Source organism: Protopterus annectens, chromosome 11.part0 (assembly GCF_019279795.1).
Source record: "Protopterus annectens isolate FY-2018-M chromosome 11.part0, PAN1.0, whole genome shotgun sequence".
Lineage (NCBI taxonomy): Eukaryota > Metazoa > Chordata > Ceratodontiformes > Protopteridae > Protopterus > Protopterus annectens.
In genome coordinates, this window is record NC_056745.1 from 219,124,627 (window position 1) to 219,140,913 (window position 16,287).

The 16,287-nt window shown below is 38.0% G+C and overlaps 1 protein-coding gene across 1 annotated transcript in view; it reads left to right on the top strand.

Moving 5' to 3' along the window:
• The window catches only part of FGD6 (FYVE, RhoGEF and PH domain containing 6), a 1,320,563-nt gene extending 1,304,556 nt beyond the window's left edge, over nucleotides 1-16,007 (top strand). The window contains exon 20 of the mRNA XM_044087187.1: nucleotides 14,888-16,007. Coding sequence (XP_043943122.1) covers nucleotides 14,888-14,924 — 37 coding nt within the window. The 3' untranslated portion in view covers nucleotides 14,925-16,007. The remainder of the gene's footprint in view (nucleotides 1-14,887) is intronic.
• The last annotated feature ends 280 nt before the right edge of the window (nucleotides 16,008-16,287 follow it).

Genomic DNA, 16,287 nt, shown 5'->3' on the forward strand with positions numbered 1-16,287 from the left:
TTGCTGACACTGCAATGCAACTTAAAAGGAACACTACACTCCTGAGTGCGTTGTCCATTGAATAAGATGCTAAACTGACAAGTCTGCTTGATTTGGTGATAAGCTCAGGTAGATGTAAAAGATTCCATGGCACCTATAAAAAAAGAGTAGGAGTCCTTTAACACAACGTACAAAATGTAGGTATTTACAGGCACAGATGTACACATTTCTCTGTTTTTTTAGTAAACATCCTCATTGTTGTTTTTCCATACTTGACCACCACTCCTTATTTCACAACCATAATCTAAATTTTTTGCTATATATCTGAAAAATCAGTATACCATTAAAAAAATATTCAGTCTTTCATTTCAAATAACCTAGATTGCATGAAATAAATTCTTATCTATTCTTCTCACATATTTTTTCTTCTTGTTCTTATACTATCCATACATAATCATATTTGTATCTATATTGTTTGTCATTAATATTCTCCAAAAAATCTTCACACAGTTTTTTTGCAGAATTTCACCACTCTTTTACATTAAGAAAATTCTCTCTCCCTCCCCTCAAAATAAACACCATATTTCAAGTTTTTTTGTATGGCATATTCCACTTTACTTGCAAATTGTTTATCAGTCTCCATAGGAAATCCTGATACTGTACTATTTCGGTACACCACTTTTTCCTTTATTGATTTAATCATTTTTCCTGGTAAATTATAACATATATTTAAATGATATTAATGTTGTCACATTATTATACCACAGCCTTGTATCATTCTCTATATCTTCAATTTTTATTTTCCATGTTAGCATTTTTTCTTGATAAATTGTAATTTCTTCATTTGCATATTTTTCTTATTCTCATCACCCAGAACGTTTTGCACTTATTGAAATATTCTCACTGTTAATTTCTCATTGTCTTCCTTTACCCAGTTTAGTATTCTGTACAAGTTTAAAGAAGCATAATAAACTACTGAATTTAGCAACCCCAATCCCACCTCTTTTCACTGGGTTTTAATCTTGGACCTCATATGAAAGGAAGCACCAGTTGCATAATTTCCTTTCCATATTTTTCCTGGGATGATATAAACATTTGACATGTTTGCTATTTTCCCATTAATACAGAATTCACCAGATGAACCTTTTTCCTGAATGCTAATCTATATGTCCTTCACAAGAAAATACATTTCTTTCATTTTTTTCATTAAACCCTCAAATTGAATCATAACTACATCATTTCCCCAATTGTTTTTCTAGCAAAGAGATTTCATTTATTGGAAAATACATACCCCCAATTTTCATCTCATCACCAAACCCTTACTTTTACCTTTATTCAAGGTCATTCCCATTTCCTTTAAACATCCATTCAGGTCATTCCCAGTCCTTTAAACCAAAACTTCCCTCATCCATATTTTGTTCTTAGCAACTATTGCACTGTATCATCTGCGTATGTCAAAACTACTATAATTATCACCTTCTTTTGCCTCACATATCTAGCAATTTTCATTTTTTTAAGCTACTTCACTCACTATCGCATTCATTACCAGTGCATACAATATTCATCTCATGGGACATCCTTGTTTTATACCACACTTCATGCACATTTCTTTACTCAGCCACTTATTCACCAACACTGCCACTCTGCTTATTTGATATGCTAACAAACACTGTCTCCTAATTCTGTTAATTCTGTTATCTGTTCTGTACTTCTCCATAATGTCCCACAAAACATCATGATGTTCATCGTGTTTCACTGTTGCAGTCATTACTCTTGGGTTATCCTGCTGGCAGGCTACCCTCAGTCGGCCAGAATTCCAAAGTCTAGGTCCGGCGTCGGTTGCTGTCGCCTCTTCTCTGACGTCAGTGCGCCAGGGGTATAAAAGATGCAGTCAACGCCATTTTCTTCAGCCTTTCTTGCCGTGCGGTGCCCAAAGCAAAATCAGTTCGCAAGTGCCGGTCGGCCGACTCCTGAGATTTTCAAATCCAAATTTCAGAACCGAAGTCTAAATTAAAGCTAAGTACCCTGTTGGCGAAACTTTTTTCTTGCTCCAGACCAATGTCAGAAAAAGTTAACAATTGTATTTCTTGTGGGAAGCAAATACCTCGTAAGGATTTTCACTCTTACTGTATTCCTTGCCTAGGCCCTGATCACAACATTGCTAGCTGTCGGTTTTGTGCTAGATTTAACCAATGCACTATCAAGCGTCTGTTCGATTTTGCATTTCATTACTTTGGCCGAAGATTTAATTATATAATGCCGTCGGAACAGCCGACAACCGGAGTTTACAAAAAACGCAACGATAAGGATAGGCATCCGAGGTCCAAAACCAACGATGAAGCCTCTACTAGGCCAGTCGCCGGTTCGCTGGTTCTCAGTGAGGGGCTTTCGCAGCCCCTGGCGCCCGCTACCGACTCCCACGTGGAGCCGACTGGGCCTCTGGAAACTCAAGGTATTGGACACTTGGAAATCACTCCCTCAGATGGGTCCAGAGCCGCTGAGCAGGCATCGGCTTCTGAGGGTGTCTTCAGACCTACACAACTACATATTAAGCCATCTTCAGCTTCAAAGACAAAGACTAAAGCAACTCTAAAGACAAAAGAAACAAGTACAGCATTCTCCTACTCAGACTTTCATGCCTAAAAAACAGATGCTCAAAATGGCCGAAGACCTAATTTCTTTGATCAGGGGCTCCCATCCCCCCTCCTGATAAGAGGCCTAGGCAAGAGACAGAGTATGATTCTTCCGAACAAGTATCTATTTCCTCTGATTCCTCTTCTGAACAGGATTACTCCGTGCTTCCCTGTGAGGATTCTGATGCTGAAGAATCCATTCCTTCAGCCTCTCCTCCTGAAGACTATTCTTTTGGGGAAACACTGCATACTATGAGGGAGCATTTCCACTGGGAGAGCCAAGATTATTCTGAATCTAAAAAAAGGCTGAGAGACTTTCTGCTTCTTCCTCAGCACAGACCCCTTGCTATTCCACCTGTTCTACACATTGTAGATGATGCATTTTCAGAGTCCGGTCTGTCCCCTGACTCTTGACTCCATGCACCTGCTAAGCCAGACAGATACTACAGGGTCCCGGATTCTCATAAATTCCTATATAAAAACCCCGCTGCTGACCCAGAATCTATATCTCAGGGGGTTAAAGTTTCCATTGCAAAAAACCCTGTCCCCTCTGATAGGGATTCTAGGACTCTAGACAGATGGGGGAAAAAAGTTTACACTTCTGCCACCCTGGCTATAAGGGCTTTAAATGGTCAATTTCATATGCTTAAATATCAGCAATATTTAATGTCACTACTTAAACAGAAAATGTTGACAAATACTGAATGTTCAAAGAACAAGGAATTGCAGGATTTACTGCATGCAACTGAACAAGTGAGAAAGCATACTTTGCAATGTGGTTATGATTCACTGGAGGCCTCTTGCAGGGCCGCTGTTACAGGTTCGGTTATTAGAAGGCATGCTTGGTTAAAGGAACAGAATCTGCCTGATCATGTTAAAGCAAAATTATTAGATGCACCATTACAGCATGATACTTTGTTTGGTACTAAAGCAGAAGAGGTGTTGAAAAAAATGGAGGATAAAGCCAAATCCATGCAGACAGTCAAGGATTTCTTACAGGTACAGCCACCCAGGTTTAGCAGGAACTGGCCTTCAAAAAATTGATCCTTTCCAGTCTCAGACAGACCACAAAGAGGCAGATACAGGCATCCCAGAGGCAGATCTCAGCCCCAAGGCTCATACAGGCCTAAACAATGGGGTATTCCTACCTCCAAAAGTGGAGAAGGCAAATCACAACCTTACAGGAAACAGTCCCAATGACTTTCCTCTACCAGTTCCAAGCAGTTTTCTTTTCACAGCCCCCTTAGGGGGAAAACTAGCACTTTTTTCATCAAATTGGCAAATGGTTACCCAAGACAAATGGTCCTGAACATAGTGTCCCAAGGCTTACAGGTTCCATTTTCACACTCTACCAAGGTCAAAAGGGCATGCCAGACCTGCCACACAACCAATGGGCAGAGCCACAAAAACAAGTTACAGCCCTCACGGACATGAGGGCCATTCAGCAAGTACCACAACAAGAGCAGGGGCAAGAATTTTACTCCAGACTTTCCTAGTACACAGGAAGGACAAAACTTGGAGACCTGTCTATACTAAATACGTTTCTGGAAGTTCCAAAATTCAAGCTGTTGACTCTACAGCAGCTACTGCCCATGCTGGGCAAGAGGACTTGGCTCGTAACTTTGAGCCTAAAAGAGGCATACCTGCATGTTCCAATCAGACAATCTTGCAGAAGATACCTCAGATTCATAGCTGGCTCAATGCATTACCAATTCTCTGCACTGCCCTTTGGCTTATCTACTGCGCCCAGGGTCTTCACAAAATGCCTGGCACCAGTAATTGTGTTTTGCAGACAAAAAGGAATTCAAATATATCCCTACCTGGACGACTGCCTAATTCAAGCAGAGAACAAAGACACTCTTCTAAAGCATCTGGCGTTTGTAAAAAGATTACTAATTGGCCTAGGGTATACGGTAAACGAAAATAAATCAAAACTAGCGCCCTCTCAAGAGATAATATTCCTGGGTGCAAGCTTAAATACAACTGCCCAGATGGCTTATCTCACGCCAGACAAGCAAAAACAACTGACTACTTACTTCAAGAAATTGGCAACAAAAACCCACTTATCTGCAAGGAAAATCCTGCAGGCCTTGGATTTCATGGCATCCTGCATTCTACTAATTCCATATTCCAGACTGCGTATGAGGAAACTACAAAAGTGTTTGGACTCAGCATTGCCACAGCCTGGAGACAGTAATTGCACTCATTCCCTGCCTACAATAGGAGTTTTGATAGTGGGCAGAAGCCTGTCACCACAACAAGGGTCTGCCATTCAGTTTACCCACAGCCAGACAGACACTGACAACGGATGCATCAGATTATGCCTGGGGGGCCCATATGGCAGGAAATTGTATTCAGGGCACATGACCTGCAAACCGGATGCATCTTCACATCAATCAAAAAGAGATGCTAGCTGTTCAAAATGCCCTGACAGCTTTCAAGGACCTGCTTCATCCAGGACAGTTACTGATAAAGACAGACAACACTACGGTCATGTGGTACATAAACAAGCAGGGAGGTACACATTCCTACCCCCTCTGCAGACAAGCAAAGACCTTATGGGACACAGCATTGGCTTTTCAAGTTCAACTGCAAGCACTATTCCTGCCAGGAAAAACAAATACTCTGGCAGATAAACTAAGCAGAAACCTCATGGATCCCCACGAATGGAAACTGGATCCACAAGTCTTCAGCATGATAATAAGGAAATGGGGATGCCCAGACATAGATCTATTTGCCTCTCCTCACAACTGTCAATTGCAGAGATTTTGCACAAAGATTTATCACAAGCAAGCATGGAAAGTGGATGCCCTATCATTCAGCTGGAAAAATCTAACAGTATATGCTTTTCCCCCACTGCCTCTCCTTCCCAGAGTACTCCTAAAGGTGAGACAAGAGAAGCCAAAAATGATTCTGATTGCACCAGACTGGCCACACCAGCAATGGTACCCAATCCTAAAGAGCTTGTCTCAAGGTCCAGCATGGATATTGCCTCAAGCTTCTCACTTACTGACCCAACAAAACAATCCGGTCCTGCACAGCCAACTCAGGACCTTAAATCTGGCAGCATGGCGGATAACGTAGCCATTCAGAACACTCTCTTTCAAAAGCTGTTATGAATGTTATCTTGGAGGCCAGGAGGCCCAGTACCAGAAAATCTTATGCAGAAAAATGGAAGAGATTATGTGCTTGGAACCAGGAACAAGGCATTGACAGGTCTGTACCAATTATTCCTCAGATTTTACAATACCTAACTGAGATGCTGAACAAAGGCCTTTCTTTCTCATCAATTAAGATTCATGCCTCTACCATTTCAGCACATTACAATACGGAACCACCTATCTTTTCTCATCCTTTAATAAGGCAGTACCTCAGAGGGGCCAAAAACATTAGGCCTTCAAGGAGAGCACCAATTCCGGCCTGGGACCTCAATTATGTTTTGGAAAAACTCACACTGCCTCCTTTCGAGCCAGCATCAACAGCAGATATAAAATTCTTATCCTGGAAAACAGCTCTGCTCCTAGCCATAACCTATGCAAGGCGAGTCTCGGAGTTACAAGCACTCATCGCTGTGGAACCTTTCATCATTTTTCATCCAGACAGGGTTTCTCTGAGGACAAACCCTACATTTATGCCTAAGGTGGTGTCCAGTGTGGCCCTCAACCAAACCATTCACTTGCCTACCTTTTACCCAAATCCACAGAACAAGGGTGAGAAAATTCTGCATTCTTTGGACATACACAGGCAGTTGTGCTTCTACTTGGACAGAACTAAAGCTTTCAGAAAGATTGAGCAACTTTTAGTGTCATATGCTGCAGAAGCACAAGGAAAGGCTATCTCAAAACAGACTATTTCTAAATGGATAGGCCATTGCATCCGTTTCTGCTATTTTCAACATGGCAAATCAGTGCCTAAGGGCATTAGGCCTCATTCCACCAGAGCAGCAGCTACTTCAGCAGCCTTCCTCAGAGGAGTACCAACCAAAGATATCTTAGAGGCTGCAACTTGGAGTTCAGTGCACACCTTTACAAAGCACTACCACTTGCCTCTCTACTCTAACTCCAGAGCAGGCTTTGCCACTGCAGTTCTGCAGGGCCTCATAGCCTCTCCTAATCCTATTTAGCCCAGCCACCCATCCTCAGCTTTGGGATTCTACCCAAGAGTAATGACTGCAACAGTGAAACACGATGAACATAGTACAGTTGTGTACCTACCATAAATGTAGATGTTTGAGTGTATTCACTGTTGCAGTCCAGGTTACCCACCCACCATCCCCCTTCTCTTTGCTGGGACTTATCTGCACTTCTCTATCCTGTACAACCTTTTTGGTGTATTTGCTTGTAGATGAAAGAAATGTTATTTTTGTGCATGCATTTCTTATTGGTATATTTTTCAGCCTACCTATTTGGGGCACCTGACATCTGGGGCAAGAAACACTGAAGAAAATGGCATCGGCTGTATCTTTTATACTACTGGCGCACTGACGTCAGGGAAGAGGCGACAGCAACCGACACCGGACCAAGACTTTGGAATTCTGGCCGACTGAGGGTAGCCTGCCAGCAGGATAACCCAAGAGTAATGACTGCAACAGTGAATACACTTGAACATCTACATTTGTGGTAGGTACACAACTGTACTTTGTGCTGTACCAAATGCCTTGCTAATATCATCTATCATAAGTTTCACATCCTCCCTTTTACTTATAATATCATCCACAGTTTCTCTCCCAACCAATAACAATTCTTCACACGCCTTCCCTTTCATACCATATATACTTTCTTCCACTATATCCCCCATCCTTCCTTCCATTCTTCTCAGTATTATTCCTATAGAAATGTTATCATCTGTGTTATTTAATGTGATGGGTCACTCATTTTTTATTTCATTCTTCTCATCGTTCTTCCATATACATTTCAATATCCCATTACATAACCTTTCTTAAACAAATCCTTCCTTCAACCATTCATTCAATGCATTTACAAAATGTTCTCTTTGCCAGTCCATTAATTTCTAATTCATTCCATAGCCTGTACCTTCTAGGCCTGATACTGAATCAACCTTTACTTTCCTAAGTACTTCATCCGATTCTTAAATAATAATGTATTTTTTCAAATTATTCCTTAACTAATTCTGGATTTTTTTTTTGTACTTTCCATTCTGCCTTATTTTCCATTTTTCTTTTTACTCTTACTACAATGCCAGTAATTTGCTCTTGTGCTCCTTGTACCTCTCCTTTTACATTTTTAATTTCCCTCATTATATTAATATACTCCTTTACTATTTTACCCAAATATCCAGATACCTCCTCCCTTCTCCCTTATTAGTAATGTCTCTGCCTAAACATTAAATTAATTTTTTCTTGATTTCTTTTATATATTTCCCTATCCATATTATAATATTCTTTTGTATTATTCTCTAATTTGTCTAATACATTTATGTACGTTTTCTCCATACTTCACGTTTGCTTCCTTTCTAGCATCATCCTGCCATTGAAAAAAAAATACTTTATACTACGTTTTAAATTCAATCCACCATTCAGACCAGTTTTTGTAGAAGTTCTTCATGGTTATGTGATCCTTCCATAACTACAATACTTCCCACTCTCCGGTTTCATCCCATAATTTCTCATTTATTACTCCCTTTCCTATTTTAATATGCTCCCTTTCTTTCATCACCTCCATCCATCTTGCTAAATGGTCTGAAAACCCTGTCACAACTGTATCACCATCTGCTACCCCCAAGCCTTCCGATACTACAAAATAATCAATTTCAGATCCAAGTACCCCTTTCTGTAAGCCCATTGACTTTTGTTCCATACAGCTAATTTATCACATTTTATCACTTCCTGTATATTTTTAACATCCTTCCCTTTCTTTTTCCATTTTTCCACTAAATCTTAATTAAAATATCCTGCAATTATAATCTTCATGTTAACTATCACATTGTCTAATATTTAATGAAACAGATTCTCTTTCCCTGCTAGTTATATATGCATATAATGTAATTCTGTAAGCATGTTCTTGCCAACTCACATCCACAACAGTTGTCTTTCCCTTCCTTACCAGAGTTATATCTTGTATTGTCACCATTTTGTTACACTACACAGCCACTTCAGAACAACATTCACTTCCCAAGTTCCATACTGTATTTCTACCTGAGAATTTTTCTGCATGCAGTCTTTCTTCACTTTCATAATTTTTTCTCATCTCTTACTTTCACAGTGTTATCAACAGTTTTGCACAGACCCTGCATGTATATTTTAACACCATCTTTTTCTAGTTCATCAGTTCTAAACTGGAATTTGACATTTTCTTTTTTAACATTTAAGTTAATACCAGAAAACAAATAATTGTTCCACGGATAAATGTCATTGTTTCTGTTACAAGGTTCCAAAAATGTTATGTTAAGTTCATCAGCTTCAAATGTTAAGTCACAGAAAGTGTCTGTCCCAGTATATAAAAAAGAATTTATTGAGCTTTAAAAAGCCAAACAGTTACAAAATTGTCCCATTCGTAATATCTGTCTATTATAGTGTGGTTTTTGTTCTTATTCTCACAGTTGGTCTTCTCTTCTTGTTAAAATAGTTTTGCCTACAGTTTGTTGCTGTTGTCCTTTTTTGCCTTCTGCCACTACTGCATATATTTTAAATAATATATTATCTGCTGCCACAAAAAATACCCCTTCTCAGTTTGTTGCTGCTTTCTTCTTTTACTATCTGCCACTGCTGCATATTTTTTGTTTCTGCTGCTACTTCTTCTGGGTCCTTTCCATATCCTCAGTGCTTCCAAAAATGTTATGATATATTTCATCCCATGAAACAGCAAAACTGTCACCTTGGGTCATTTTGCTTGATTATTTTTAACAGAACTTCATCTGTAAGCCCTTCCGATGCTAGTCTCATTATATGCACCACTTTCACACACTGACTCCCTTCTTTCACCAAGGAGATAGCTAAACATTGCTCATTTGTAACATCCACCACACAGGAATCTTTGTTTACATTCTGAAGCTCCATATCAAATAATTTTTCCTGAAAAGTCTCACTTTTCACTTTCAAACTCTCAATCGCTAATCTATCCTTCTCCATGCTGCTGCTGCTTCCCTTAGGCCTCTTTCTTGTTGCAGTATGAGCCTTCTGGTGCCATCTAGCATCTCCAAAAATTAGGTGATGTTCCCCAATGCCTTGACCAAATTTCCTGTGATAGTATAAATACCACCTCAGGTCTCCCTAGTCAACATAGAATAAATAAATACTCTTTTATGGAAAGTTTTCTTGCACGACTGTACTTTCTTTGGACATAAAAAGATTTGTAATGACAGCCACTTTACTAATCTAATGCAGCTAGCGTGAGTAGCATTTGTGTCTGATTTGCTATTGTGTATGGTCTTTTTTAGGACAGCTGCTGACAATGCCACCTGGCAAATAAGCATTGAAGTAAAGGGAAACCCTTTGTTATAGGCTACTATTACAGTAGTATTCCTGGTTAATGAAATTTCTGGATATAGTACTAGATCATTTCTTTATGCTAACGCTGAATGCCTTTATGGTCAGACCAATCATTTACTCCACAGGTTAGCAAATGCCCTAATAACCACCATCAGTCTTTCAAGTTCTGTTTTTATCGTTTCCATTTTCGTAAAAATGAAAATCAGCCAATACTCAATTGGTACGAGATTGAATCCTAGAAGTTAGTGCCCATGGTGAAGGTTTCTCTGGGTATTAAATGCTGCTCTGCCTTTCTCTTCAGAGGGTTGGCCAGACAAAATCTTGCTCCACATGGTTAAATGGCCAAAATGTCAATGAATATATAAAAGAAATGAACACTCAATCCTCAATCTTGGTTTAAATCCTTTTTTTGTAAAAAAAAAAAAAAAAAAAAAAAAAAATGGAGAAAGATTGTCTCAACTTGCATGTCATTCATTTTTTAAAGTCTGCCAAATCATTACAGTCCAAGAATAAATGGTCCCGCATATGTCTTTCTTCTCCATTATACCTCCAACATTTGCCATCTGCCTGAGGAAACATTTTTTTGGATATGCTTGGAGTATAAAAGTTTCTGTGCAAACAGTTCAAGGCAAAAATCCTAAATCTTCTATATTCTGTTGCATATTTGGGAGCCATATATACAGTGGATATAAAAAAGTGCACACCCCTGTTAAAATGCCAGGTATTTGTGATATAAAAAAATGAGACCACGATAAATCATTTTAAAACTTTTCCCACCTTAAATGTGACCTATAACCTGTACAATTCAATTGAAAAGCAAATATGTTAGGGGAAAAATATAAAAAATAAAAAACATACAATAAGCTGGTTGCATAAGTGTGCACACCCTTAAAATAATACTTTATTGAAGCACCTTTTGATTTAATTAAAACATTCAGTCTTCTTCTTGGGTTATTAGCTACGGTGGTGGTGCTGCGGTAGCGTTGTCGCCTCACAGTTAGACGTTGCCCATTCGATTCCCAGTTAGAGCATCTTCTGTGTAGCGACATGCGTGAATGGGCGTTCCTTCATTGAAGGTTGTGCATTAGGCCCGGCAAGCCATTACGTAAAAATCTACTGCCAATCATTAGCGGACCGGAGTTCCGCTGTGGCGACCCCTAACCGGGAAAAGCCGCAAGACACATTCATTCAGTCTTCTTGGGTAGGAGTCTATCAGCATGGCACATCTTGACTTGACAATATTTGCCCTCTCTTCCTTGCAAAAATACTCCAAATATAGGTTGCTTTCTCATAGCCAGTTTGGATCATACACACAATGTGCCCTTTCAATTAACAATTCCTATTATGGAATACCAGTCCAATTGCTTAGTTTTGCTTTCATAAAATTAATAGAGTCTATTCCTTCCAGCTTCTTTGGTACAGTAGAAAAATCTCAGCTTTTTCCTATGTGCTCTGTCCTCTAATTCTATTATTTTTGAAACAGCTCTTCTTGTGCACTTTCATGTTCAGACAGCTTATTCTTCATTTCAACCTCAGAGTTTATCACCTTATCTGAATATCTAGTATAAATCCAAATCCAGGAGACAGTAAACATGCCAAGGTATAGGTACGATACGATTTAATTAATATGAGCTCTTTCGCATTGTATCCACAATGCTTCTTCAGATACAAAAACATTTTTTTAAAAAAACACTTCATACTTTAAATTTCAAATATCCAATCAACTAACTCAAAATAGAAAACGTCAGTAATGACGCATTGGTATAACACCAAAGCACCATTGATTCACTAAATCTATCATAACTATTCACATTTAAACAATTTATATCATATCGCATATCAGAAACTCATAAAAAGAAAGACACTAAGGCTAACTCTCTCTTTTCTAATGCATTTAAAACACTTAAAACATCGCTTACATGTGGTAAAATCCATCTTCTTTACAAAACATTGCCCCATTTAAATACTCTGTAAAGTGCTTATCCTTGTAAGCTCTACAGCCAAAGTCATATTTTTGTAGTAGCCATGAACATAATCCTATATTTTATCCACACTGCAAATATTCCTTTCATTTCAGTATGATCTGAGGATTCAAATTAAAGGGATGGTGCCCTCATGTGGCCAAAAGGCATTACAAATAATAAAATCCAAATTCAAAAAACATTACACAGTGTAATAAGTATAATTTCATTCCACATTTACACAAAATCACTACATCCAAGACATCATTTCTTAGAATAAGTAATTTAACAAATATATGTTGAATCCTTCCTTGTTATGCTGCAGTCACCTCGATCTGCAGCACAACACTGTTTAGTTTACTAAAGCTCTTCTTATTTAAATTACAGTTTAAAGTCAAACATAAGGAGATGGTGCCTTCTAGTGACGAAAATATATGTACTGCCAAACTCAGTGAGCTTCCTCAAAACCATATATAGGCATTTATATGAACAAACATTTACTTAAAATCTTAATGTGCTATAATCTACTTTCATTTTAATGTTAAACTTAATCACAATGTAATGAAGAAATTCTTTGTTACTGTATACAATATTTATGTTAAAATTATGTGAATATATTAAGCACATGTTTTTTATTCCAAATACATTTCATGGGTCCTTAAGAACTGAGCCTTAGCGATATTATTAAACACATGATCTGGATGCATGCTGGATCTATCCAATAAACTATTAGCCCAGCACTACTTCTGGTCCTCCAGCATATACCTATGAATGTCAGGTTAGGGAATATTACTAATAGAACAGGAGGAACAGAAGTGGATAATTAGGTTTACAAGCAGGCTACATGGTCTCAATGAAAGTGTCTGTCTTAAGCCATTTCTGTTAGACAGACCTTTACTACACTGACATGTTACTTTATCACTTAATTTTTTTGCCTTTACAGTCACATAGGGTTTGACCCATGAAAAGTATTTGGAATAAAGTGCTTAATGTTGAGCTTAATACATTCACATAATTTAACATATATATTGGATACAGTATCAAAGAATTTCTTCACTACGTTGTGATTAGGTTTGACATTAAAATGAAAGTAGGTTATAGCACATTAAGATTTTAAGTAAATGTTTGATTATGCCCTTGATGTGATTTTGTATAAATGTGGAATTAAATTCTACATTTTACATTGTGTAACAACATTTTTTGAATTTGGATTTAATTATTTGTAATGCCTTTTGGCCACATGAGGGCACCATCCCTTTAATTTGAATCCTCTGATCATACTGAAATGAAAGGAATATTTGCAGTGTGGATGATAAAATATAGGACTATATTCATGGCTACTACAAAAGTACAACTTTGGCTATAGGTCTTACATGGATAAGCACTTTACAGAGTATTTAAATGGGGCAATGTTTTGTAAAGAAGATGGATTTTACCGCATGTAAGCAATGTTTTAAATGCATTAGAACAGAGAGTTAGCCTTAGCATCTTTCTTTTTGAGTCTCTGATATGCGATATGATAAACTGAAATGTCAATAGTTATGATAGATTTAGTGAATCAATAGTGCTTTGATGTTATACCAATGCGCCATTACTGACGTTTTCTATTTTGAGTAAGTTGCCTGGATATTTGAATGTTTAAAGCACAAAGTTTTTTAAAAAATGTTTTTGTATCTGAGGAAGCATTGTCGATACAATGCGAAAGCGCTCATATTAATTAAATCATATTTTGCCTACACCTTGGCTATTTTACTGTCTCCTGGATTTGGATTTATACTAGCTGTTTTATGAGGAGCCAGTTTAATCTTAGTTGCACGGTTTTTGATTATTTATTATCTGAATATCTGTTTAAGGCTTCTTCCATTTTGTCAGCCTTTTATTGTTTGTGTTCATATACTCAACCAGTGTTTCATTTTTTTTAATCAGGTCTGTGTGCAATTGCCTTATACTTTCCTCTAGGTTACTGGAAGTAATGTCTGGTACTTGCACTACGTTTAGCTGAACAACTGCAGTACTTTTCCCAGTCAGTGTTTCTTCATCACCATTTGTAGCCAATTTTCCTTCAGGTCCTCTCTTTTTTTTTTTTCCTGGCATCAGGTGGTGCACTTACTAGCCAGTTACTGAAATTTACCCAGAAATCCAGCTCCCCTAGCTTCCTCTGCTAAGTTTCTGTTTTCCCACTGAGAGAGCTATAATTAAGCTTATTCAATGTCCAGCCATCTTGAAAGTATCATGTTGGCTTAGTTCTTAGAATAGTTTCTTCTACTTTATGGATATAATGTTCTGTATGACTGTTATTCTCTCTAAGAATCGGTGTCCAAAATCCCATTCTTTCATGTCTTGAATTACCCCTACTTCATCATCACCCCTTTCTACTTTGAATTGCAGCTTTCTGATTGTGTTATGTATAAGACCCTTAACTGTCAGTAATCCTAAACCTCCTTGTTCTATTGGGAGGATCAATTTATCTCACTTGACTCTTGTCCTCTTCCCCTCCCAAGTAAAATCCTTCAACTTTTTATTAATTACTATCCACAACTTTTCCTATGGTTGATAAAACTGTGCCTAATCTGTATAAAAATTAATGGGACTAAAACATTTTTTACTGCTTGTATCTTATATTCCATATCCATAGGCAAGCACTTTCAGTTTCTGTGTTTTATTTTGTTTAGTCTTTTCCCACATACCCTTAGGTGCCTTAACATAATCCATTTTAATCCATACTCCTAAATACTTAATTTTGTCATGTCCCCATAAATATGGGTATTACTGAACCAACTTGTATGTCATTTATTAAAATATTATTTTATTATTATCCAAACTATAAATGTTTTTGTTTACCCTCATTTTCTTCTTTTTTTTTTTAGGTGGATAGAAGCATTCCAGGAGGCCACAGTTTTATAAGAACTTTGCTACGTATGTTTTATTTGATGGCTTAAGTGTGCAAAAGAAAAATCCTAAATTATTTAATGAACAATTTGTGACAGCCTATATGAACAACAGGGATAGTGCTCCATATCTGACAATGCCCATCTGTGCCAAGGAAATGTGCTTATTTTGGTTTCACATTCTGCGTTCTGCAATTTATTTCAGATCCATCATGTTCTTGCAGACTTTGAAGAGGGAGCTCATGCACTTCTTTTGAAGGTCACACAGTACTTTCTTTTTTCCAGTGTAGCCATAGTGATCCTGCAGCCAAGCACAGTGCTTGTGGATAGGTGGGGCAGAACTCCATTGCAAGATGCATTGTATGATTACTGCAATGTAGTGGAACACAGCTGCCTTTTGAGCACAGGAAACCAGGAAGAAGTGGGTGCTTGCTGTGGAGAGTGAGCGCTCTATTAATTCTCCTATAATTCAAAAGTCCCAGCAGAAACTGAATATATCCACGACTTGCCACATAAATGAACTTATCTGCAACCGTGTCCAGATTAGGATTTTCTTCCTGCAGCCACAACAACAAGGTGAACATGGTGGAGACTGAAGTCATTTTAATGTCCTTCCAGATGTCTAATTTTATATGGAAATTACTTCAGGTTTTATACAAAAAAATGAACTGCTGATTGGGACCTTTTAGACCTTGTACAGTGTTAGTTATTTTTCTTGGGAAAAATTTTATGTATAGAATTAAACATCTGTACCTGCTTACTGCATTTTGCACAGTCAGTTAAAAATACAGATGCTGCATACTTTTGCAAGTTGCATTTCTTATTCATTAACAACCTGACAGCTGCATTTTTGAAAGACACCTTCATGTGAAACAACAAATCACTATAGCATTCAACATGTCTGTCAGGCGCAGAAAATTTTATGTACAACAAACAGAGATGGTTCGTGTTGAACCGAGATACTGCTTATGGTTCACAAAGATGTATTTCCATTTACATGAAATGAAACTTGGGAATTATATATGTGATGTTTAAGAGCAATTACCATGACTTTATTATAATTTCCTACTGCATCTAAAATATATAAACTTAAAACAGGTTCCAGGTAAAGTGTGCTCAATGAAGCAAGCTAACAGCATAGCCCTAACTAGAGTGGAGGAGGCAGCTGTTCTGGGTGCAACCTGTCAGGGGTGTGATCAACAGGTGCCAATGGTGTGGGAGTACAGTACCGGCAGTGGTTTATGAAGCTACAAGGATGGCTTCTTAAATGACTGCTGATATTTCATTTGCAACTGATCAAGGAACTGTTCACCTCTGTAGAGAATATTAATCTGTCCAAGTTTTAGACTTAGGCTCTTAGTGCCTTGTCAAGACCTTGG